At 33.5% G+C, this 26702-nt stretch overlaps 4 protein-coding genes across 8 annotated transcripts; 2 read left to right on the top strand and 2 right to left on the bottom strand.

Moving 5' to 3' along the window:
* Positions 1 to 2206: 2206 nt before the first annotated feature.
* Positions 2207 to 6687, bottom strand: LOC113854229 (serine/threonine protein phosphatase 2A 57 kDa regulatory subunit B' theta isoform-like). 2 transcript variants are annotated; one of them, XR_003502742.1, is made up of 4 exons: positions 6364 to 6687; positions 4640 to 6252; positions 2795 to 3216; positions 2238 to 2691 (listed from the first exon to the last, which is right to left on the bottom strand). XR_003502742.1 is itself a non-coding variant. In XM_027485129.1 (3 exons), exons 2-3 carry the CDS (start codon positions 5858 to 5860, stop codon positions 2857 to 2859), a joined length of 1581 nt encoding a protein of 526 aa, XP_027340930.1. In that variant the 5' UTR covers positions 5861 to 6252; positions 6364 to 6687; the 3' UTR covers positions 2207 to 2856. The 2 variants fall into 2 exon arrangements, 1 of the variants encoding a protein (XP_027340930.1); XM_027485129.1 differs by having other exon boundaries at positions 2207 to 3216.
* A 2279-nt stretch (positions 6688 to 8966) lies between these two features.
* On the top strand, positions 8967 to 14892 carry LOC113854553 (signal recognition particle subunit SRP72-like). Of its 2 annotated transcripts, none has more exons than XM_027485597.1 (6): positions 8967 to 9248; positions 9345 to 9481; positions 10186 to 10538; positions 13046 to 13142; positions 13235 to 13516; positions 13646 to 14892. In XM_027485597.1, the coding sequence occupies exons 1-6, from the start codon at positions 9104 to 9106 to the stop codon at positions 14639 to 14641; spliced, it is 2010 nt and encodes a 669-aa protein (XP_027341398.1). In that variant the 5' UTR covers positions 8967 to 9103; the 3' UTR covers positions 14642 to 14892. The 2 variants fall into 2 exon arrangements, with proteins under 2 accessions (XP_027341398.1, XP_027341399.1); XM_027485598.1 differs by having other exon boundaries at positions 9095 to 9248; positions 10203 to 10538.
* Positions 14893 to 17799: 2907 nt separating this feature from the next.
* On the top strand, positions 17800 to 21973 carry LOC113854204 (F-box protein SKIP14). Its single transcript, XM_027485090.1, has 2 exons — positions 17800 to 19345; positions 20813 to 21973. The coding sequence occupies exons 1-2, from the start codon at positions 18494 to 18496 to the stop codon at positions 21347 to 21349; spliced, it is 1389 nt and encodes a 462-aa protein (XP_027340891.1). The 5' UTR covers positions 17800 to 18493; the 3' UTR covers positions 21350 to 21973.
* Positions 21974 to 24327: 2354 nt separating this feature from the next.
* Positions 24328 to 26317, bottom strand: LOC113855130. Of its 3 annotated transcripts, none has more exons than XM_027486624.1 (2): positions 26179 to 26317; positions 24328 to 25582 (listed from the first exon to the last, which is right to left on the bottom strand). In XM_027486624.1, exon 2 carries the CDS (start codon positions 25552 to 25554, stop codon positions 24595 to 24597), a length of 960 nt encoding a protein of 319 aa, XP_027342425.1. In that variant the 5' UTR covers positions 25555 to 25582; positions 26179 to 26317; the 3' UTR covers positions 24328 to 24594. The 3 variants fall into 3 exon arrangements, with proteins under 3 accessions (XP_027342425.1, XP_027342427.1, XP_027342426.1); XM_027486626.1 differs by having other exon boundaries at positions 24424 to 25582; positions 26148 to 26317; XM_027486625.1 differs by having other exon boundaries at positions 24462 to 25582; positions 26237 to 26278.
* Between the last annotated feature and the right edge of the window lie 385 nt (positions 26318 to 26702).

The following is a 26702-nucleotide window of genomic DNA, read 5'->3' as shown; positions in this document are numbered from 1 at the left end:
GATCTATGTTCGTAAACATATGAAGTGTAGTTCAATGGAATCCAAGTCGTCAGTTGCTTGAAGGGTGAATGATCAGTAAACAAAATGAAAATACATCCTCGAAAGAAATGATTGTGATAATCCTCTTTATCTCTTTGGTGTGCTCATGTTCCCAATGCCTTTCTCTTGACCAATTTTTTTTTAATATTGACTGAATAAGACAAAATATTAGTGATAGTTCCATAATAAGGAGAAAATTTCGATGAAGTTTATGAATTATTAATGAATTGAAATTTGAGGGGAAAAATAGAACTTTCTGATTGGAAATTGATAGTAGTTGTCACTTAGCTCCATATTAGCAATAAAACAAAAAGTAAAAATAAAAAGTTCAAATTGAGGAGTTCTAAAAAATGTTTCCACGTCCATAAGATTTGTGGTTTTGGTAAATTCTATGGTTGGAACGGAAGACTTTGGCTTTTGTTTTCGAATCAACTTCTTGCTTTAAACTTTTAACTTAAATCCATTTGGGAAAAAAAATGGTTCAGTGATAGCTCCATAAATTATAAAAGGAAAATGTTGGTGATGTTTATGAATTATTACACTAACACGCTACTCAATAATTATTTTTAAATCTATGGACCACATCATGAATTGATATTGAACAAAAGTTAGAACTTGCTTGCTGATGGTTAGAAATTTGGAGTAGTTTCCACTTAGCTATCTTATTAACAATAAAATACAAAGGTTCAATTTGAGGCCTTCTGAAAAAAAATCCAATGGCCAGAAGATTTGCTTTGAAGACTTTCTTTTCTGTTTTCGAATCAACTTCTTGCTTTATAAAAATAAAATAAAATAAATTTTAAAGATAACTTTGCTTTTAGATCAATTTTTAAAATACTATTCCTGATTTTGAAGCATTCTCAAGTAAATCTCTCCTTTTTCTTTTTGTTTTTTTAAAACAAAAATGTATGACTCAATTATTTGTAAAATTGTAACCTATTTTTATATATAATTAGTAAATCTTAATTGTTAAATAAGAATATTTTTAAGTCATTTTCAATAATATTTAAATTTATTTAAAATTTTAATATTAATGCAATGATATCCATACAATATAATAAAAAAAATCTTAATAATTTTTTATTTTATCTTCCCTCGTTTAAAGGAAAGCTAACTTGACACAATAATTGGACAGGATATTAATTGTTAGGTGAGGAATATTAGTAAATTAGTTAAAAATTATAAAAATAATGCGAGTCTTACTATTTTTTACTCCTAATTTAACATTTTATTCATTTACTTTTGTAATTTCCAAAAAAATTTAATTAATAATTAAAAAATGTTAAAAAATATAATACTAACATTCTGCATCAAATCAAACTATTAGTACCATGTCCAACTATATAGTTATTTCAAGATATTTAATTATTTACAGATTTATTTTATTCGACTAAACTTCTCAATTAGCCTTTTGGTGCCACAATTTTTTCTTAAAGAGAATTGCTAATTGAGATTGTAGCATTGAGTTTGGGGGATCAATTATATGCTGAAATAATATTTTATTAAAAAATTATAAATATTTAATATGATCGTGATTTTTAATGTATTTTAAATCTTACAATTTTCAGAAAAAATTATTATATATATTTTTTATTGTGTGTCCTTAAACATACATTAAAACAGTTCTTTTATTTAATGTCTGTGAGTTTATCTCCCTTCAAGTGAAAATCTGATGGATCAATGTCCTTACCGACTTACATCTTCAACCCTTGTAGTGGATAGCTTAAATCTAATGGATCAAGTAGCCAGTAAAGATTGTTTTGATGAGATTTTGTTTATGTTTTTCACAATGGTCTTCATTAGTAGTTCATGTGCCTAAAACCTTAGGCATATCTTCTACAAAACTTCTTGTCAAACCAAAAATACCATTCCCACTCGTGTCCATCAAAACTATGCTATTCCTCACAGGCGAATCAATAAGATTCCAGTCAAGGAAAGCGTCAAATGATCGCTGAAATGAGCAATAAACATTAAATATTCCTTTCTCCTAAAGCCTTTGGCATACTCTAGTCAATTAATGAAAACTAATCTTTTGCAGTTTTGACGCCAACTGGGTGTATTTTTGCTTAAAAGAGCAATCTGTGTCAAAACTGTAGAGAATATAATCCTCAATTAACAGGGAGAAATATTGCTTATTTGAATGCCAACTTGCTCTCAATGCAATTCGAGGGTCAGAATAGAAAATCACAATGTTGTTAAAATATCTAGTTAGGCATAGAAAATATTCTGATTTAACCACAATATAACTTGACATTTCTTTTCAACAAATGTCCTATCATCTAGGGAAACTCACACTTTCAACTATCATAATAACAAGTAATAATTGAATTAATACAGAGAGAATATTTTGACCTTGCTGACATCCCTTCTTTTCACAACATATCCATATGTTCAGCAAATTACATAAAAACACATTCTACAGTGATGAATGAATAATGTGTTGTAATACATACACATAATCAGATTGAATAATGCAGATATTGAGAGAAAAGGATGTCTGAGCATGTACAAATACCTCAGAACAACAGCTCAACGTCAAGAATGAGATGGTCAAAACAGCTAGGAACCCTCCATTGCATACTTCACCTTACATTGGCCATCAGCTCAGCAGTTTACCCAGTCACGGCATCTTTTTTAAATTTTAGAAACAACCTGCATCACTTGAAAGAAGTTAAAGGATCATTTTGCCAAAAGAGAGAATCCCAATACAAGCATGAACAGCAAGAAAATTGACATCGACGGAAAAGAATTTAACCTCCTGAATCACATGAACCATCGGCAATAAAAAATGAAGTCCAAGAACAAGAAACTGTGAAATTAACAAGAGGCTGTTTGGGCAGCCGCAGTGGTGGAGACAACGATTGCCTCATTTCTTGCAGCATTTGACGCAGCAATCTCTTCTATGGTCTTCCATGTGGCTTCATGTTTTGGTTTTCCCTCTTCTAATTTCACTTCATCCTCCTGGAACTTATGCAAGCACTCCTCAAATAACTCGGGGTCAACATCAGAGAAGATTTTATGAACATTACGTGCCAAATTCTGGACTACCTGATTCCAGTGGGCACGGCCACTTTTCTCCAATGCAGGGAAGATAATAGGAAGTATTACTTTGCGGTTTTGTCTGATTAAACTCTCGATATGATCGTTGTTCCACAAGTAAAGAGCCCTCTCTGCCACCTGTAAAAGAAAGTATATTTCAATAGGGACAAGATCATCATAAATCCAACAGTCTTCATCATACGGAGAATACTGTTTTAGAACAAGATCATTATTAGGTCCAAGATTACAAAACTGTCACTTGTTACTGAATTCTGACCAAGAATCAATAAGGAAAAAACTTGATCAATACTGTTAAGCGGCAAATTACACTTTGACCACCAATGATAATTTGGCCACACCATCACAACCCTCACACAAAGACCTTACCCATACATACTCCAACATTATCAACCACCCAAGACATTTCACAACATCTAATGCATCTTTTGAGCATCATCTCTACTTCCACCACATATTAGAAGAGACGTATATCCAAGATAGCAGCACAATTCAAAGGTTAACAGAATAGATATATCTTTTAAGATGCTGCATAAGTATAAATATAAGTCAAGAATAGAAACTTGTTTTGTAACATCAGTATAATCAAAGATGTTTGCAAAGTATAGGATCATCATAAAGCCCACTCTTTATAAATTAATTGAATATAAATTCCTTGTCCTGCAAGCCACAATACTAGCAATGTAGCAATTGGAAAATTGAAAATTCAGGAATCCCAACTGTAAGTTACAGATAGCTTGAGGAACCCCTGCAGGCCCTATCATTGAAACCCTAATTCTTACCCACCAACTGCATTATATTAAACATCATGGAAATATATCAAAACACCATATGATCAAAGGACTTGATACAAGTACACTGAAAATAAGTGCAAGACAAAGGTATTACATGACATTGCCAAATGCATATGTCTAGGTAATTAAGAATATTACCAACGACTGTGACAATACTAACTGATCAAAATTATCTTCAAAGCAAGAACACTTTTTATGCCATAATGAATTCATACTAACATTGTCATCATTTTTTTGTTTGTTTGTTTTGAATGCCTACTCAGACCTAACCTAGGTCAATATCTTAATCTACAATTCTTCCCAAATCAAAATCTCTTAACGCATTGCTAAAATAGAAAACTGTTCCAAGTCTAAAATCAATATTATATTGCAAGGTTGATTTATAGTGTCACAAATCAGAACATAAAATAGAACTTGGTCATTGTTGAGTTAAAAATGATTTATGATCCTAAAAATCAATTTTCAAGGATTTTGATAATCTTTCAAAAGGTAGTTTATGCCCAATCACTTACAGATGAAGGAGAACTCAAAAGCATTATTAAAAACAAAGATAACTGAAAAACTTGAATTTTGCAAACAACAGTCTGCTAGTGATTGGCCATCTTTGACCCAAAAATATGTGTCCCCTGAGAAATATTAGTAAAAATGAAATTACATTTAATGTAAGAAACATTTTGCAACAAAATAGTTGCAAGGCAGGCAATGACAAGAACAAAAGCACTAGCGGATTGTTCTAAATTGGTCAGTACCTGAAAGTGTGAGCTGTTCAAGCAATGAGCAATTCGATAGAATAGAGGCACCATACATCTTTGGAATTCTACTGGCTGAGTAGCTTCTAGAATTTCCTCTAGCTCAGTGAGGAACATGACTTCCTTTGAACTATTAGTGATGGGCCAGTATTTCAGCAAACCCCTTATTACAGTATCTGCAAGCTTGCAGTCTTTTTCCACAAACTGTGTAATGCAGTATGACAACTGCTGATGGTACATAGCTAAGCATTTTGGTTTATGAAGAGGGATTAAAGCATGAGCAAGAAACAGTTTATGCTCTTCTTTCAATGGCAAAGCAAACCCATTAATTATACTTCCCAGTACCTCAAGAAGCTCAGCAATCCCATTAAATTTTTCTGTTTCAAAAATAAAGCAGAAGAATATATTATTAATATATTTCCTAATAAATGGGCGATGTACCATAAACTTCCCATAAATCCGATGTAGGATAGTTTTCAGATATTCCCTCTCCCTTGGATCATCAGAATCAAAAAGATCTAACAATCTGAGAATAAAAGAGTGGTCAATATATCTCTTTGCTAACTTTGTATCAGTTTCAGGAGATGCAACAAACCTAAGAAGAAATTCATACACAATTTGCAAGTGAGACCATGCAGGGTCCACTAGTGGTTCCTCATCCTCCAGATCAAAGGCTTCCAGAACCTTATTATCACGAGGCTGTGGATTAAGTGACCTGAATAAGTTTGCAGATACCATCTGGATAGCTTCTTGCATAACAGTTTCAGTAAATTTCCCATTTACAGCAGTAACATATTCCACCAGCTCAAGCAATGTCTGTCTTTTGATTTCTTTTTCCTTCATATTCTTGGTTGAGTCAGTGAAGTCAAACACTCCACAACACAAATTCAGTTTTCTGATAAATAAGTTTTGCTTCTCCGAGTTGGGAACATCCCTAAAACTTGGCAATGCTTCATACAGAGTAGCCATTGCATTAACATTACCATTCTCTTTTGAGTTCACCACTGCGGGAACACTACTCCCTTGGCCGTAAGCTGAGATGGAAGCAACATCAGGGCCATGATTAGATGTGCTGTTTGAGATCACCGGATCACCTGTGACTACATCAGCTGCTCTTGTACCAGTTGTATTGAGGGATGGGGTTGATGAAGCCCCAAATTCACGATTATCAGCCGACTTAGAAGGCTTCCGAGGAAGCCTACCTAGTATTTGTTTGATCATATTTTCAAATCTAAGTTAATAGGAGAAGATCCTACAACCAAAGTCAGCTATTTTTGCAGCCTTCAGAGAAGTGCTCAATGCAACAATAACACAATATCAGAGCTTTCACAGTGAGGGAAGCTAAGCATAACTAAAATCCATTTGCAGTCAACACATAAGTAGACATGAAGGAGCTGTGCAAATTGAAACACCAAGAACAGGTAGTAAGTACCCTTGGCCGTTCCCAGATAATGAACAATACCCAGAAGCATTAACCAAGCATCAAAGCAACCATTTGTTCTGAAATATCTTCCTCACACAGATTAGGGAAAGACCCTTTAGCCTAAAGAGCAATTTGGCACCTGAATTGACACCCTTTGACCCCAACTCAGGGAGAGAAAACTAAGCTGTACCTTCACAAGTGCAAAAAATATCTTTTTATTTTTTGTTCAGGATCGTTAGAACTTATAATTGAATATTGTTAGAGTATCAACTCAAGAGAGAGTTTTGAAAACCATACTAACCTCTTTGCAAAGTTGCAGCTGAACCCTCAAGTTAATGGCAGTTAAGTGGTCTGCCTGTGATCCAGAACACCAACGTTGTACTTGATCGTTAACGTGGTACACTACTAGTATGGGACACAAAACAACCGTGTGAGAAAAAAATTTGTTTTTATAGTACCTTCAGAACTTAGACAGTAGTGTGATAGGAGAATGAATCACAGGCGAAAAAATGAGAAAGAGGAATCTTTTGATTATTTCGTAATGAAACAAGGACTTGGAGACAAGGTGAAGAAGCGGAACACTATCCCAGAAAATATCATCCAAAAATAAATATTAAATATAAACTGGGATTGATTGAAACAGCCTCTGGGATTTTATTTTCTTTTTCTTTACCCTGTTAAATCATTAGATGGTTAAATGAAAATAGAAAATAGTTAATAGAAAATAAAATGTTAAAAATATTTAAAAGTAATAATTAAATATTTTTAATTAATACATATTTAATTATAAAAATTTTACATTAAATAATATTTTATATTTAACTTTTTAAGAATTAATTATTTGTTAATTTTAAAATATAGTTACATACGCTGATTGTATTACTATAATTATTTAATTCTTAGCATTCATCTGCATCAACCATTCAACTATACAACTATAATAATTTATGACCTTGATTGAATGTATTCTAAAAATTAATAATAATAAAAGTATAATTTGATAATTTTTATTTATTTTGAAACTATATACTTTTAATGAAATATTAAGTAATTTTATATTGGTGTAGATTTTTATACGTAAATTTGTGTAATAAAAAATTTCAATAAAAGTTAAGAGGAAATTGTGTTACGTGTGATCTATGTTTATTTACAGTTTTATTTTAATCTTTCACACTTTGAAAATGTATAATATTTTTTAATGACATTTTTATGACGTGTTTGATCCATGACTCGTTTTATTTAATAAAATGATTATCTCACATATTTAAAACATCAAATTTAAAATACACAACATTTGAAAATTGAGACCTAAACTTCACATTACGTAAATTCAAGGTTGTTAATTATATTTTAAAATTTTTATTTAAAATAAAATAAGCTAGTTTTTAATTTAAATCATGTGATGAATTTTTTTTAACATTCAATTGAACAATTAATTAAATAGTTATCTTATGAAAATATTATTAAAAACTATAAAATAATTTTGACACTTTCACTAATATATTTTATTTTGTTTATATAGGTATTGATGACCGATAAAGTTCGACACAATTAATAAATAGTTGGGATATTTAAATAGGATGACGTGTTTTTTTCTCACAAACTAAAGATTAACCGATAATTTTGTGTATATCTGAAAAAGATATTTTATGAGGGGGTTTATCCATTGAGTGTACTTTTAAGGTAGATAAATAAATAAAAAAAATCGCATATAAAATTAATTATAATAATTTAAATAATAAAACTAAAAAATAATAACGTAGCTTCGTGGATTATCCGTGCACAGACATGCGAGGTTGCCGAATTGGGAGGGAATGAGCCTTAGACAGGAAAAATATCAAATAAGCAATAAATTGTACGTTGTTTTCAAATATGGATTGCGTTACTTTATTGATAGGTTTCTTTGATTTTTATGTTGCCTACTTATTTTATCTTTTTTATAGTTCTACTCAATCCATCCGTGAAACACGTGGGTATTAATATTATCTCCAAAAGTTTCAAATATAACTTTAATTACCCTCTTTTAAATTTATAATCGTACAATATACATGTATACATTTTTTTATTATTTTAATATAAATTTAGTTTATATTAATTTAATCTTTTTAAATATATGTGATATCAAATAAAGAATGAAACAAAACATTCTCTTACATCTCTGAATAAAATTTATATGGATTTTCGTATTGCAAAGATAATAAATATTTTTTATAAAAAATTATTTTTTAAAATAATATAAAAAGTATAATATATATATTATAATAAAAATATTAATATTGATGTTTTATTTATTTATTTGAAAGTATGATAAAGAAATTATTTTACTATTTAAAAATAACCATATTAATGTTTTCATTATTATAACCATATTTTCTAAAGCTAAGTAATATAATTCATTTTAATAATTTAAATGAATATTTATGTACTCAAGTCATTCAATAATGTAAATGCCATATTACTGACATTTCAAAACAGAATTTCTTCAAATGTATCAATACATGTGAAACATAATCATTTTTTATTTTATTTTTTAAAAAAATTTAAAATTGAGAAACAATTTCTATCTAAATAATGATATTTAACATCGTTTATACTTATTACTTAATTATCTGGTTTTTAAAAGCCATTGACGATTATATTTAATCTTTATTTATATTTATTTTCAATTATTTTAATTTTTTATATTCTTTTCATATAAATTTTATATATAAAGTAAATTTTAATTAAAATATTTAAAAAGAAAAAATATTTCATTTATATTTTATAATTAAATAAAAACAATATTATAAAATTGAATCTTAAATGTTAATTTAATTTAAATAATTTTTAATTAGATAGAATTAAAATAAATTTTAAAGTTAGCATAAACGCATATAAATTGAACTATAATATGTTTTTGCAATTAAATTAAATATTTTTTTATCCAAAAGTTATCTATCTAATCTAATATGCGGAACGTTTTGATTACCGATTGAACCACACAACAGGAATGCAAGTCAATTGCTGTGGCTGGTGCTGAGTAATCCATCGCCTGAAACCTAATGGCTCCAAAGCCCAATCCGAAGCCCAAAACGGCGTCGTCGCAGGCTCCTCCTCCTCCTCCTCCAATCGAAGATCTGTTCACAACGCTCAACAGGCACATCCAAGCTTCCGCATTCGACAATGCCGTCAAACTCACAGATCAGAGTTCGTTAATTTCTCTTCTCTTCTTAAACGCCTTTCATTTCATTTTCATCCCGAACGTGCCTTTGTTTTTTCATCCCTAACTCGTTCGCATCGCAGTTCTCGCTATTGCCCCTGATGACGTGGACGCGCTCCGATGCAAGGTCGTCGCGCTGATCAAAGGCGACCGCGTCGATGATGCGCTCTCCGCCATTCAATCTTCTCGGATTTCGTTCGATGATTCGCATTTCTTTAAGGTACGTCGGTTTCCACTCTTACTGCTTTGATTTTTGCTGATTTTAATTGTGTGTGCGCGCGCGTGTAGTTGGGCTAGGGATTGAATGAAAGCTGGTTGCGATGCAAGAAACATGGAATTTTTGGGGGGGATTATCCTTTAGTCTGAGAGAATGTATAAACACTGTGACTGTCAAACATCATTATCGAACATGCATATTGTTATGAAGTTATTATCGAATCTCAGAAATTTGATCTTGCAATTTCTTTTTTGGTTGTGAACTTGATGTTTTCGACTGCTGTGTGGGGGGAATAACCACTTTTTCCAACTTGTGTTTGTTATTTACTTCTTAGATGATTGAAATTACTAATAAGTGAACTTGATACTCAACAAAAGGTCGATTGATTTTTCCGTGATTTGTTATTTTTTGCATGTTCTTGTTTATGGTGTATGGTTTCCATTGGTTGTATACTTGTATTATATGATTCAATATTGACTGTGCCAGTGTAGTTTGTTTATAAATCGTAGTCCATATAGAGGCTCCACTGCTTTTAAAAGAAAACCATATGGATTCCATTGTTTTGAAAGGTTCATACTATCAAGAATGTACTTATTTCAGAGAAAACTTTGTTTAAGTTCATCATAGAATTACTCTGCACATGATCTATTGGAATGCGTAATTGCTTATCATTGATTGGAGTTTTTTACTTTGTTCCGTCTAAATAGGGATACTGCTTATACAGACAAAACAAGTTGAATGAAGCTTTGGAGTCTTTGAAAAGACAAGAGAGAAATGATGAAACGATGCTTCTGGAATCTCAGATATTGTATCGTCTCGGGAAAATGGATGCTTGCTTGGATATCTACCAGAAGCTCCAAAAATCCAAGATTGATAGCTTGGAAATAAATTCTGTTGCTGCCCTAGTTATGGGTGGCAGGTCATCTGAAGTTCAAGGAGTGCTGGATTCACTTCGGGTTAAAGCAACAAGCAGCTTTGAGTTGGCATACAATACTGCTTGTTCCTTAATTGAAAGGAAGAAGTACACAGATGCTGAACAGCTTTTGTTGTCAGGCCGAAGGTGATATGCTATTTTGATTACGGAAACCATGATATCGAACAAATTTACCTGCATTTTCATGGGTAAATATAATATTATAGTGGTACAATCTTCTTGTTTTATCGCTGTGATGTGTGTGCAGTACGACTCAGTTGCCAGATACTATATCTACAGCACTTCATGATCACATACTGGTGAATTCTAGATCTTTGTTTTTAGAAGTTTTTATGTACTTGCATGTTAAGATACAAATTTGTATCATTTGATCTTTGACCAATAGTAATAGGATCTTTATTTTGGGCAACTGAGTATGATTAGAATGCCAGGTGTAAGTAAAGAACTCCCACATTGGAAAGTGTGCACAAACTGAGGTCCATATAAAAAGATTCATGAATCTATTGCTTCATGGTTTTGGGTTAAGATATGGTGTTGGGCCTGCTGGTGTGGTCTTGGTAAGCCTGTTGGATTCAGATCTCCCTGGTGTTTTGGGAATCTGGATGTCTTTGACCATAACGAGTGGTATTAGAGCTGAAGGTGACAAGACTGTCACCAATATTGAGATTTTTTGATAAATCAGCTCATGTATTTTGATTAGGGTTAATTTTGTTGATGGTTATCTTTATTAATCGTTGGTGATCTAGGAAATCTAAAGGATTTGAGAGAATCTGAAGTATCTTTGAATCCTTGGTGTGTTTTTCATTCCCTGGTCAACTTAAATTGGTTATGTTAATTGTGATAGACCCTTGGTAATGAGATGTGTGTGAGGAAGGCTAGAAACACAGGCAATGATTTGGGCCAAGGGTACAAGAATGAGAGGATAGGAAATATTCAAGCTAATGACCTGCAACTAATAGTCTGCCTGCCGTGGTTGTGGGAAATGGGTGAGAAGGAAAATTTAATTTGGGTAGGTGGGGATAAATGTGAGGAGGGCAGAGAGTAAGGGGATGGAGTTATTTAGTGAGGAATTATGGTCTTTTAGGATAGGGAGGAACCAGGTCCTCAAAGTGATGTAGTGTTTCTATCTTAAATTTTTGGTTTGATGAGTGTGAGGAACCTGTGGTCCTTATCTCTGTAATTTGGGGATATATCCCTCCCAGTGTTGTCAAGATCGTGAGATTGCACAATCTTTTTCCGTCTTTTTGATCTTAATTGCATAAAGGATCGCATTAGGATCGTGATCTTTCTTCCAGGGATCGTACGATCAGTGATTTGATCAAAGATTTGATTGTGTGTGCGGGTTAGTGTGTTGGGTTTTACAACCCCGAATGGAAAAAGCTTGTTTCCCATATATTTTTGTGCTGGACCATTTCATCTTGTGTGACTAACGTCTTCTAGTCCTAGGTTGGAATGTTTTTGCTCGTTCTTTCTTAGTTTAAAAACCACCTCGTACTGCATAGTTTTTCGTTTCTCGCTGACACTACTTTTGTATGTGGCACTGTTCGTGGGTCCTTTGGTTTCTGGTTTTCTGCTCTTTGCTAATGCTTTTGTTTATGGCTGCTATTCATGGGTACTCTGTTTTCTGGACTTATGTTTGCATTTCTTATGAAAAACTTATAACTTTTTTGGGTAATTGAGTTGTATTGGATCTTAAGCTCATTAGTTTTTAGTTTATATTTAGTTGAAGTATGTGGTTCGGAGGTTAATTTCAATATCTATGCTATTTTCTATACATATGTATATGATTATGTATAATTTTGTATGTTTGGTAGAATCTCATGATCCTATGATATACAATCACGTACCCCACCCCTCCAGATTCTATGTAGGATCCTAATTTTGACCACTTTGGGAAAGGACTATTTTATCCTTGAAAAACTTTAAACTGGGTGGGCAAAAGGGGAAAACCAGAGACAGAGACATGCCACTACGAATGCCATGTTTTTCTTCTCCCTTTCTCTGTTCGATGCTCCCTTCCCCCATCTCCATCTCTGTTTTGAGGGTAGAAGGGAAATTTGGCATTCGTAGGGGGCATGTCGCTGTCTCTGTTTTGCTTCACAACTTCAAATACACCTAACCCCACTTTGTCTCCATGTTTTTCTTCCCCCTTATCTGTTCCACGCTCCCTCCCCTCATTCTCATCTCTGTCTCTATTCTGCTTCGCAACTATCTCCAGTCCAGCGGAGCCACCCATCTCTGATGGCTTCTTTGTTAAATCCACTTCCTTTCTTCTCTCTATTCTTCGGTTCTGCACTGCTGCATCTGGTATGTTCTCTGCTGTGTCTTCTAATTATGCATATGTATATATTGTATATTCATATAAAAAAATTAAAATAGCAGTATCCTACTATACACTATCTTGCTATAGCATTTTGAGGGTAGTTTGCTATGCACCATTAGCTGAGATTGATAACTGTGGTGCTAATGCTATATGATAGGGAAGATAAAATAGTAAACGTGGTAGATTGTTTTAATTAAATTTTGCATTGATGTTATTGTCTGTTTTACTTGTATCTTAGTGTTCTTTACTTCAATATTTATAACCTTCTAAGTTAAGCCATGTACTTATGTTTACTCATATTTTGGATCAGAATTGGTCAAGAGATCCTGATGGAAGATAACTTCCCCGACGATGAAATAGAAATTGAGTTGTCCCCTATAGCTGTACAATTAGCTTATGTCCAGCAGGTAAATGCTCTGGTTTCTCACAATTTTATTTCTCCTTCAAACAAGTATTATTTTTCATGAGTCAGAAATATTAATCTATGATAGATGAACAGCTTCTTGGGCGTAAGCAAGATGCTATTGGAGCTTATACCGACATAATTAAACGAGATATGGCTGATGAATCATCAATTGCGGTGGCAGTGAACAATCTTGTTTCACTGAAGGGTCCGAAAGATGTTTCTGATAGCCTAAGGAAACTTGACCGACTAAAAGATAAAGAAGCTCAAAGCTTTCGCCTTGCTCGTGGACTGGACTTGAAACTTTCAGCAAAAGAAAGGGAAGCAATATATGCAAATAGGGTCCTTTTACTTCTTCATGCCAATAAGATTGACCAGGTCTTTAATCTTTCCTTGTCTTCCAGTCGTTCTCTTCATTGAATTATCAATTATGTGTCATTCATTAATGTTTTAAAACTTGGCAAGGAAGCATGCTGTTGATGATTGCTGTACTATTAAAATTTGTAGGCTCGAGACCTTGTTTCTGGATTGCCAGACATGTTCCCAGAAAGTGTGATACCAGCATTGCTGCAAGCTGCCCTCTTGGTTAGAGAGAACAAAGCTGGAAGGGCTGAGGAAATACTAGCACAGTTTGCCGGGAAGTTCCCGGAGAAGTCCAAGGTTCTTTACTTAGCCAGGGCTCAGGTGGCTGCTGCTGCTGGCCACCCCCATATTGCAGCTGATTCTCTGGCTAAGATATCAGATATCCAACACATGCCTGCTACTGTTGCCACCCTTGTGTCTTTAAAAGAGCGAGCTGGTGACATTGATGGTGCAGCTGCTGTGTTCGACTCTGCTACTAAATGGTGGTCTAATGCTATGACTGAGGACAATAAGCTTAATATTATAATGCAAGAGGCTGCCTCCTTCAAGCTCAGGCATGGCAGGGAAGAGGATGCTGCTCAACTCTATGAGCAGCTCGTTAAAAGCCAGGGAAGCATAGAAGCACTAGTTGGGCTAATCACAACAGTTGCCCGCATGGATGTTGTAAAGGCAGAGCTTTATGAAAAGCAACTGAAGACCTTACCTGGTTTAAAGGGAATTGATGTGGAGAACTTGGAGCGGACTTCTGGAGTGAAGCAAGTTGAGGGTCCTTCACATGGTGGTGTCACTGAAACATATGAGGAAGGAAAGAATAAAACAAAAGCTAAGAAAAAGAGAAAAAGAAAGCCAAGGTATCCTAAAGGGTTTGACCCCGCAAATCCAGGTCCTCCCCCAGATCCAGAAAGGTGGCTTCCCAAGCGGGAGAGATCAACTTATAGGCCCAAGAGGAAGGACAAAAGAGCTGCTCAAGTAAGAGGGTCTCAGGGTGCTGTAGCCCGAGAAAAGCATGATACAGGTGCCTCGTCCAACAATTCAAATCCAAAATCAAACCAGGGAACTGCTTCCAAAGGAGCCACGCAGAATGCCGTTTCTGAGCAAACCAAGCCTTCATCCAAATCAAGAAAGAAGTCTAGAAATTAAATATACATGGTTTTTTTATAAACTTTCTTTATCTCTGACAATTTGTTAATGCTGCTTTCAATGACTTAGCTGAGGGTCCATACATAGATTATGTGGGTTCAATTTGAAAACCGTCAGTTTTGGTTGGAGAAATGAGTACATTTATTAGATGCTGCCATCGAAAGATTGTCGTGCGTAGTTTGTTTGAGATTTTGGGGATTCATGGAAATATTACCTCTCTTTTTAGCTAAATGCCTATGATCATTTCCTCTGAATTAGATATGCGCTTTTGCAATTGCTCTATACCTCTAGTATATTATCGGTGTAAATTTACATTATCATATAATTTATATAATATACTAAATTTAATTCACTTCTGCCCACGTGGGACAAGGAGAATTTTTTAAAAGCTTTTCAAAATAATAAATTTTACATTATTCTTTAGTTTTAATTTTTTTAATAATAAATGAACAAATTAATTTAATTGTATTAATTTCTCTAATTACTAATTGACAAAGAATTGAAAATTTCTTTTCACCTTAAATAAAATGTAGTTAAGGTTTTAATGAATATTTTAAAAATAATTATCTATAAAATTATGGAGTAAGAGTTAATATTTCTTTTTGAAAATATTTAATAATCAAAAAATCTTTGAATTAAAAATACAATATAATAATTCAAATAAAAAATAAAAAATGATTTAAATTAAATATTAAATTATATTTTATATTATATACTTCTTAATTATGCCAATTATAAGAGAGTTTTAAATATAAATAAAATTATTTTAATAAAAAAAAATCATAAAATTTAAAATTTAATAAAATAGTACAAACAAAAACAACAAATAATTTAATCTAATATTCAATCAAACTATTTGTATTTTTTATTTATCTTAATTGTCTAATAGAGTAAAATAATACAAATAAATTTTCTTTCTATCAATAATTATTATCTTTTTATTAAATTTTTGTGAATTGCATAGGTAAAATATTAGTTATATATTAATAAGGGATGCTCAAAAGTATTTTAGGGATATTGATTAAAGGATTAATATATACAAGGATTTTATTAAAAATTATAATGAAGATTTATTAAGAACATTAAATATAAATTTTCTTGTTCCTTTTACAATGTACTTTTTAGAATTTTATAGTGGTATTTATTATAAGATATTTGTGATTTTTATGAAGCATTTATTTTTATTTTGTTTGTCTGTAACAAATAAAATTAGAGGAAATTAAAATTAAAATTTACAATGGTACTTTTTGTTGATAGTAAGACTGTGTTTAATGATATTAAATAAATAAAACTATTAAGTTATGATATATTTTTTAAAGCATCTACAAAAAAATAACTAATTTAAACTATTTTATGAGTTTGCATAATTTAGTTAAGTCTAAGATTAAAAAAGGTAAAATTAAAAATTTAATATATTTTCAAAATTTTATTATATTTTTTAAATATATTTGTTAGTGAATTGGAGAAGGATGAGAATGAAAAATTGAGAAGGAAAGTGAATTAAATTGTCTTGTTGAATATAATTGTTTTATACGAGATCACCGTCATTTATTTGTATCAAAATCTCAATACATATCACTTACGGTATAAAATTTATCAATAAGTTGATATCAGAAAAATGGTGTATAAATTTCCAACAGTCACGCAAAAGACAAACATAAAATAAAACAAAACTTTCTTAACAACAAAATGTCATTTTATACCAATAAAAATTATCAAAATAAATTATGATCTATCATGTTTGCAGTTCATTATCCACTTCCAACGCTTTTGAGAAGATGTTTAATTTGTCTTAATCAACCAACCATAGCTAATATTTAATAATACTGATATTCTAACTGCAAAGTAAAAATAATGTGAAACCTACGTTGATCCTTAGTGTTCGCGTACGCATTTGAGTATTGTCTTAGTCTCTATAAATAACTTTAATTATTAACTCTAATATTTCTTATGATGTCTTTTGTAAAAATTGACATTGCACGTGCCGCTCTACATATTTATTTAGGATATGGTAGAATTTTTCTTAATTAACTAAAAAATAAAAAACAGGAACCATTATTAAAGAAATACAAATAAAAATATTTTGAAATAAATTTAATTTTAAATTTTTTAACACATCTCAGCGTATTCTCAACAAAAAATTATTTATTAATTTTTTAATTAATATTTAAAAATATATTAATGGAATTGAAACTAAGCTAGGAGAGGGTAGATGACAAACTTAATAAACTCCAATGTGTTTGCCCTACCATTCATTGCATTGGGCACTCTTTGTCTCTTAACCATCAACCCATCCTAACACCTTTTGCCATTATGTTCCTAACTAAATGGATGGACCCAGAACCACACAGCCCTCAATCTAAATTCTAAAGCACCCTTTCTTTTAATATTTCTATATTTTAATTTTTTTTAAATATCCAAGCTACCTAAATATTGTTCTTTCATTTCACTCCAATAAAAATATAAAATAATACTGTATTAATCTTGACATGAAATTTAAAATTAATACAGTTTTCACACATTAAAGAACATTTAATATTAAAAATTAACATTAAATATTTTTTCATTAAAAATCCTCTTTCAAAATTACCAATTTAATATCAAAAGATATCTATTTATATGAGCATATTTTTTTTATTAAAAAACCAAACTAATGACAGGGTATAAAAAAATTAAAAATATTTGTTGACATAAAAAGATTCAACGAATGTTTAACACAAAGTTAAAGCATCTATCAACTATTAATTAAAACAAAGCATATGAAGAAAACATTGAATAAGAATTAACAAGTAAAGATTTGGTATGAGAATTCAAACAATAAAATGAATCTAAAAGATTTGATCTAAATAAATAAATAAAAAAAGGAAAAATGAGTGAATGGGGATAAATAGGAAATGAAAAAGAAGAAAGAGAATAGGAGAAGCGTGAAGGTAGGGCGAGAAGAAGGGAGATTCCGTCTCCCGCCACATAGGGATGCGAAGAAACTGTAAAAACACTTTGATTTAGGCGCCACGTGTCCCATCCCCCACACGCTTCTCAATCTCCTTTTGTTACGTTCGACAATTCACCGTTACTCTCTCTCTCTCTCTATTTTTATTTTTATTAATTTTTAATTTATTATTTTTATTATATATATTTATATTCCATTGTTGCGTTTCTCTTTCTTTCTCGTTTCAGCGAATTCGATCGGCATCAGCACGAACCTGAGGGGGAAACGCGATTCCCTTTTCCCTTCGCAACCAACTTCTTAAGGATTCCAATTCCATCCTCAGAAGCTTTCTTCTTATCCTTTCCCAATACCAATTTTAGGGTTTTTCTCATTCCTCTTTTGTTGTTTCATCTTCATCCACGCTCTTTTATTCTGTTTTTTTTTTCCTCCTTTTCTGTCTTCTCTCTGCTTTTCCCCCCTCTTTGAATCCTTAGGCATATCGGTTGAAGAGAAAAAGAAAAGAAAAAAGAGAAAAGGGTAGAAATTTCGTTTTATATATTTTTTATTCTGTGGATAAATTCGATTCTATTTTTCGTCCTCTGATTCCATTCTAGCTGTTTTTTTTTTTTTGTTAAATTATAATTGTTGGGTTCTTCGCAAGAAACTCTGTGAAGTTTTTGGTGCGTTGTTTTTGTTTGTCATCCAAAATCGAGGGTTTTCTTGTAGATCTTTACCACACCTTTTTTTTTAATTATTTTTGTTTTTGTAATTTCTTTTTCGCTCATCTTGTTCCCGTGTCATTCTCCTCCTAGGAACCAAAAAGAAAAAAAGAAAAAAAAATTCTGTATCGAAAAAGAACCCCGAAAAAAGGATTAGGGTTTGTCGATTGAGGTTAGGGTTGTGTACATAGATAGATAGGTGCGATGGCGTTGAATTTCTCGCATCGACCGATTTTTTCTGAGGATAATTTGGTTTCGCCGATGAGGATGGGGATTGCAGAGAAGAGTGGTGTTGATAATTGTTTTGAATATGGGATAGATAGGTGCGATAGAGGTGGTACTTCCCACGATGACATTGTTGATCTTTTGCCTTCGGATCCCTTCGGCATGGACATCAGCACTACCTTCACGGCGGCCATCACTGGGTGGCTCGAGGATTTGGAGGTTGATTATGGTGGGTACCGTAGGGATGAGCTTGGTGCGGGTGGTGAGAATTACCAGCTTTTTGCTGGGTTGAATTTCTTTTGGAACAATGCCATGAGGTTCCACGCGTGTGTTGAGGAGAAGAGAGGGTTTGCCGAGTGTTGTTATGTGAGTGAAGGTGGGGCTGCTGCATCTTGCAATTTTGGGTATGGATCTGCTTGTGATGATGATATGGTGCGTTTGGCGGTTCCAAGCGTGTCGGATGGCATGACTGTAGGTGATTTTGTAAATTGCTGTGGAGGAGAAGGAGGAGGAGGGGGAGGGGGAGGGGGAGGGGATGAGCTTGCTCCTCACCCTGCTTTGAGTTTTTCTCTTGGTTATCTGGGTCTGTCTGATCTTCTAGTTGTTGAAAGAGTGTGTAAGTCTCTGCATTCGACAGTTTGGGGTGATCCGCTTTTGTGGAGGAGTATCCGTGTTGATCAGCCTTTGAATGAGAGGATTACTGATGACGTTCTTTTGCAATTGACCAGTAGGGCTCAAGGTCATCTTCAGTGCTTGAGCCTCGTTGAGTGTACGAGGATAACTGACGATGGTCTGAAGCGCGTTCTTGAAGTCAATCCCAAGTTAATCAAGGTGAGCATGCATTGGTAATTATATTTGTAGACTTCAAATTAGAATTTATATTCATCTGAAGCATGTATTTGTGGTTTTATGTGTAATTAATTCAGATAATTCTGGTGCTGTTGTGTTATTTGATTAAATGCTGAATTGGGGATGCAGTATATTTTAAACATCTGGAGTTCGGACTTTTTTTTATAGGAGAATGCTAACAGGTGCCCTTACTGGATGTGTTAAGGAACCAAAGTTGAAAAGTTTTTAATGGAAAATATTACAATGCATCCCACCATGGTTTCCTATATGCTCCCACTGTGATTTGCAATGAAAACTTTCTAAATATTGATTCCTTAACTAGTTTTCTTTTTTATAATTTAGTCTGTCGAGTCTATGTAAAACACTTGGCCATTTGCTTCATCTGATCTTAGGTGTTTATTTCTGGGATTTGTTAGATATCTTCCATCACAGAAGTCCATTAGCAAGGTAGTTAAAATCCCGATTTGAATCTTAAAATCTTACAATTTTCCGATTTTGGAAGTCTCATCGATTTAAATTGTGGATAAAATCCTAATTGAGTAAAATCCTTGTAAAATCCCGATTTGAATCATAAAATCCCTCAAATTGTGGGATTTTACGATTTCACTTCGATTTTGAAAATTTCTAGCAAAGTCTATTTTGTTGAACCCTATCGTACGCCTCTTTCATATATCTCTTTTTTATGGAATCTAATTTGCTTCTAGCAGCTTTAAACCCTAACATTGTTGTCAACATTCAACAGTTCTCCTAGTGCGTGCAACCTAGTCTGCAACTAAATCTATTGTTGTTGTTCTTGCATCTTTTCTATTCTGGTCTATTTTTTATTCATGTAAATGCATTACATTCTTATGGAATAAATTATGATTTGTGAGTGCTACGTTGTTTAAATACTTTTACTGATTTGAAGCTTTTTTCCCTTAATTTATGATATTTTATATGAATAATATGAATTTATATCATATATATGAATTTTATAAAATCTTACGATTCAATTTACGATTTTACGATTTACGATTTTCACTCTCCTTTACGATTTAAAGTAAAATCCCGATTTTAACTACCTTGTCCATTAGGGTTATTCTAGAACTGGTGCTGGGACACTGTCAGTTATTGGTGGAGGTGTATATGGATGTAGGTGTAGGAAATGATTGATTTTTGTCAACTCTGATGTGTGCAAGCTTCTTTTACTGTTTGGATGTGTTTCAGGCTAAGTAATTTTTTGTGAATTTTACAGATCTTGGCACCTTAAAGTAAGTTTTATTGATGTTTGTGGTAGTTTCATATTTCATGTGATTTAGTGTTGGTCCTCCTGATAGTCCCTGACTTTGTCGACTGATTGATTATATTAACTGCTCTAAGCAATGAAGACTTTAGAGCTTGGCGAAGGTTCAGAGTTTTTTTCCCCATCCACAAGTAACCAAGTAAATTTTTGTGTGTAAAATTATGCAGTTAAGTGTTCCTGGATGTACAAGACTCAGTATTGAGGGCATTGTGGGTATTTTAAAAGCTTACAACTCTATGGGTATCCAAGGGGTGAAGCATTTACACATAGGTGGTCTTTATGGTGTTACGCAAAAGCATTTTGAGGAGCTGAAGCTTTTGTTGGGTGCTGATAGCCAGCTGCTGAAGCACTCTCACAAGCCACACTATTATCGCAGGGGAAACCTATATCTGTCCTGCGATGATGATCGGGCCATAGATGTTGAAGTCTGTCCACGATGCCAGAATTTAAGGCTTGTATATGATTGTCCAGCTGAGGGTTGTCAAGGGGTGGGGCACGCTGCTCAGGCCTGCAGGGCATGCACTCTATGCATACCCCGGTGTAGTCAGTGTGGTCGCTGCATAAATGACAGTGAGTATGAGGAAACATTTTGTCTGGAGTTGCTTTGCTCTTCTTGTTCTAAGCAGCTAGTCAAATGTTCAGAAAGGACAGACAATAGAAAGGTTGGGCCAGCCAAGTCAGTTGTTCTTCATGAACAAAGTTAGGGCTTGTGTCATCATAGAGTATCCTGCAGAAATCTTTATGAGGATAAAGTCCCGTATGAAGTCATATGAAATGTTGGGTGCTGTTGCGGTTGCGTGTTGGTCTTCGTATTTGGTCTTGGAAGTGGGATGCATTCAGTTGGGATTTTTTCCCGTTGTAGAGCGAGTGGAACACGACTTCATTTTTGTGTTTCTGCAACTGCTGGAGTGACATGCAGAAACCAAATTGATTACCATGGTTATTGATCACCTACTGCATAGCTACGATGGATTTTCAGTTATGTGGCATTATCAGGGCTGCAGTTGGAGCGTTATGCTTTGCGACATTCAGACAATATTTGCGATAGGTCTGATTCATAACCAGATTGAACTTTCCGATCTTAGATTTCTAGTTACTTCATCATTAGCTGTTTTGTATTCACTCTTGCCAGGTTGTGGTATATGTACCCTGTCTATATTTTTTGCCATACTTGGAGGAGAAAAATAAAAAAAAAAGTGGGGTATTACGGTTTACGATGTCTTTAAATCCATGCTTGTGTCACTTTTAACTTTTGTGTCAAGTGAAATTTATGGTGGACTTGGAGCTTAGAATGAAATACTATTTATGATGTGCTTGAGTATTTTGGCGGAAATCTGCGTTTATTTGTTTTTCCCTTGCCCATTGAAAGAGGTGCCTTGTTACGTTGGGCCTCTTGTCTCACAAAGAAAAATCATTGAATGATTTTATATTTTGATTACATTCTTTTCTGTACAAGTGTGGAACTCGCTTGATCAACACACAGAATTCTTCGCTGTCGTCCAAAACGTTCCATGGGCCGATAACGATCTCGTCGGTCGATTTTTTAAATCAAACGAATTAGAAGTTTAGCATCTTGGGTGTGGCAGTGTTTGACATATTCAAAAATCGAGTAACTCTAGTACAGACTCCGTCCACGACAAATTAAAATAGAATTTTGATCCGTTCATGTTAGTTTTGATCCTTTATAGAAGAGAAAGACAGAACACTTTTACATTATTATTACTTATGTAGGATACCTTAATTTCATTATCTTTATCTTAGCATGATTACCTCGTAATATCAGAGGCTCCTCATCCAATTATGGGTCATTTCTAATTATAGAAGACTCCGCTTGTCTCTACTCTGCCAACAAGCCGAGTGCATTCAACAATTGTTAAAAAAATGAGCATTGTGGAGTTTGGTGTACTGTCGCAACGAAGGGTTTCAGCTATTCCATAGACATTTCTGCTACCACAGTCTATGTTACACCAAAACATGGATGTCTTGGTGGCCACCCATGTTGGCCATTTAGCGTACACTTGCCTCCTAAGAAAGTTATTCTTCGCCGCTCGGTTAAATATAGGAAAATTTTACTATGCTTCAAGCATATGTAAACTTGTAGAACACGAGATTACGCTCTAGAGAGCCAATTGCTTTCTGTTGCTCGGGGAAATGAAAAGGTGTGATCAAAGTCATTCAAATACTATAGGTTACGTTTTCCTTGCCTTCAATGGTTTTAAGCTTTTTGGAGGATTACCAGAGGATGCTTGGTTTCGCAATGAAATAATCTAAATTATCCTTTGCATTAAGAAATGACCACGAACTTAATGCAATCATATTTGGTACACCTTTTGGCAAGATCAATTTTAGTCTCAAATCTAGTTTTGACTTTTATTTTATTATTTTATAAAATAAATAATAAATAATAAAATTTGCAAAAAGATATATAACACTATTTTTTATTTATATAATTGAAAGACTGTTTATTTTGCTAAAATCACTTTGAGATAAAAATATTCAACCAAAATCAAGTTCGTTCAAACTCAATTTTGTAAAATCCATTGCCTTAGCTTGTTAAAAGAAACAATGACTGAAATTCACAAAACTTATTATGAAATTTTGATTAATGGTATGAGTCTTTGTTTAATACTTGAATGAGTAAAAAATCTATAAATCAAGGAATACATAGGGTTGTAGTAAATCTTGGGAACAAACTAATGAAAGTGAGGGTGAGATTGAGGTCATTCAACGAGCTATAATGACATTGCATTCTTATTCTCTAAGACCCAGACAATTTTTTAATAGTTAGATCCTTGTTAACCAAGCATTCTAAGAATATTGGCTAAAAAATTAATAAATAAATTTTTTAATAGAAATCACACTAAAGGTACATTGGAAATTATGGTAAGAATATGTTACTCTTTTTAATAAAAAATTTATTTATTTTTAATTCTTGAACCAGTATTCTTAGAATTTTGGTCAGCATGTGTCAAATGGTTAATACACAGATTATGCTCATCAGTTATGGGTTTTCTAGTGGATGTCTTGTATTCATTTGAAGCTAAGAACAACCTTTCCTAACTAGCTCTTGGAAGATTCATTCTTCCCTTGTCTTTGATACTCAAGATCAAGGTTGCTATCCCATTGACCAGCCTAGGTTATCCCTCCGGATATCGTAGTTTCTTTCAGAGAAAATTTGGACCTGTATAACTATTTCTTACCTATCAATTACCTTTATTTTTGGTTCTTTTAATTTTGTAGGGTGCGGATCTTTTTCTTTCACCTGAGTCAACGAGCGTTTTGGTTAAAATGGTAAGTCAAGTAAGACAGTATCATTTGGTGCTAAAAATTAAACCAAATGATGCTTCGAATAGATTTGCCCTTATTTTTTTTAGTCATTTCCTCGTAGATGGATTATTTGTTTCTTATGTTTCCGTTTTCTAGTAGAAGACATGCAAGGCAAATTAATCTTTTCCCTCGTTTGTCTGACTTTTTTTCTGGTCAAACCCGTTTGTCTTGTGTGGCTAATAATACCTACTTGACCAAGTCTTTTTGCAAGATATTGGTTGAACGAATGATGGGGATTCGTTCCTTCCTTGCGTCTCAAGAGATCTCCCTTTGTGCCTTTTCGTTTCCAAAAAAAAAAAAAAAAACAAATTTTATTAAAAAAAAAAATCTAAAAACCAACTGTTTGTTTTTCCGAAAAGATAAAAACAATAAATAAACAAACAAATATCTGAAAAACAACAACATCATGAAAATTTCATGCTAGCACATTTAAAGAGCACTGCAGTGTTACACAAATGCTGTTTGCTTTGAAGAAATAAATAGGGCATCAAAGGCAGTACTTAGAATTTCTCTCCAGCTTAAGCAGCAAACTCATCTTAAAAAGCAACTAACACATACAATTGGACAAGAAAATGTTATAAAAAATGAATCAGTTGCCTAACCTACTACTTGTGAACTTCAATCAGCTATAAAATTCAACATGACCTGCAAGTTCTCTACATAGTAGCTTTGTTTCACTAGCCAACTTAATGCTTTTAGCAATTGCTAATCCTGTCTTTTTGTGGGTAGATGCAGGCTTATATGACTTCACCTGTTCTTCACAACCCAACAGCAGAGCTTCCCTAGCTGGAACCACATTTTCCCACCAAAACTCTCGCAGAATCTCATGTATCAAATTCCAATACCCACGTTCCCGGAGCACACGAAATATGGTGCTTCCATTTGGAGTCCAGCAATACAAATCAACCCACTCACAATTCATTATCTCCATTTGACCCTGCACCTGAGGCATGTAATAGAAAGGCATGGTCGACCATGGCAAGCCCGCCTCAGGCTTGCCCCTATTATAAGGACACTTGACTTCCAATACCCCAACTTCTGGGAAGCACCCAAGAACACCATCAGGAGAAGCACCAAGCCAATCATAAGACTGCTTTGAATGAACTGCAAACCCCATTGTGTTCACCTCATGTCCTGTGATCTTTTTGTACTGTTCTATTGCTGCAGATTCATTGAGTACTCCCCACGCCATGGCATTCTTTTTAGAAGCTTCCACTATTTGTGCCTCTGATGCAAACACTTTCTCATGCCACAATTCAAGCCGACGGCTCCCTTTCCAAAAGCCCAATGCAGTGCTGAATGTGCTTGTAGTTAGCTTGTCCTTGCGAAGGGCAAACCACTCATCTGACCGTTGTGGGACATCAGCCAGCGAAAGGTTGGAAGCAAGTACTTGAAATGAGGGGGACCGAACAATGATAGGATCAGTCAAAGAAATCAATGGTGAGGCACATATGGTAAGATCTCTTAGAATTCCTTTTGCATACTTTCTCCTCCTGGGCGATGGTGATACAAATGCTGTGTGGAGAACACCGCTGAATCTAATCATGCCGGAATTGGTTGTTGCAGAGATCCTCATCTCCATTCATTCCAAATTTCTCAGGATGAAGTGCCTACCAGAAGTACATGATATTAAGCTATGAGTTAGTAAAGTATTGCAATAGAAATTTCTTTACAATTACGCACAATCAAAAGAGGAGCTTGGAGGAACAACACCACCACACCACTGTATCTATTACATGGAAACACTAGCAACATACTCGTACAACAAAATAAAAATGCCAAAGTTTGCCACACAAAATATGCATTTACTTCTGCTTATCTAAATACAGAGTGTTTGGTTAACCATTAACACAGCACAATCATAAAGATGAAGTATACCATAGTACAAGAACATGTTTGCAAAGTTTCCCCTATTAATAAACAGTAAAAAAGTACTGTTCTTATCTATAATTTAACAATTCAGGCATAATTACATTTGCTAACAGACCCACCTAAACTGAACCACCCAAACTCCTAATTCACTTTAAATAATAAATATATTTCACCATTAAAACCAGAATCATGATAATAGAGATAATTCAACTTCCCAACTGACTCTAAACAGCCAAAGTAGACAATTGAAAACACAAATGAATCAGAAGACAGAACGATAAATAATAATATTGATAGTAATACATTTTTATTTTGCCAAAAAAAAAAATGGAACCAGATTTTCGTGGATGCTAACGAAAAACGAATGCAAAGGAATAATAGCTGCGACTAATCGATGTTTAGAAATCGAGAGTGGCAGAATGAGTTCATTTCAGCTGCGAGCGAAACGTAAAACCCGTGATAATACGCACTGCGAAAAATGAATAAGCTCAAGTCCTAATAAGTCTTCTCTTCTTTTGTTTGGGCCACGGGTAAAGCCTTTTCCCATTTGGGCTGGTCCATTTACGGGATATTCCACTAGGCCTTTATCTTAATTGGGCCTCATCTATTTGTTTGTATATAAGTTATATTTTTAAATTGAAATGGCCTGGACAATTAGTTAAGGGTTTAAATATTATTTTAATCTTTCTATGAAACCTGCTTTAATTTATTTGTTTTTTTACACACAAATAAATTCTTGAAAACAAATATTTTTAAAATAGTCTCTGTTATTATAATATTGTTATCTTATATTTATTTTGTGCATTAAGTTTGTAAAAATTAATGCCTTTATGAGAATATGGAGTATTTAAATTTACA

Source organism: Abrus precatorius, unplaced genomic scaffold (assembly GCF_003935025.1).
Source record: "Abrus precatorius isolate BTA unplaced genomic scaffold, Abrus_2018 Scaffold11, whole genome shotgun sequence".
Classification (NCBI taxonomy): domain Eukaryota; kingdom Viridiplantae; phylum Streptophyta; class Magnoliopsida; order Fabales; family Fabaceae; genus Abrus; species Abrus precatorius.
The sequence above is the reverse complement of the archived record's forward strand: the minus strand, read 5'-3'. Positions and strand labels throughout refer to the sequence as shown.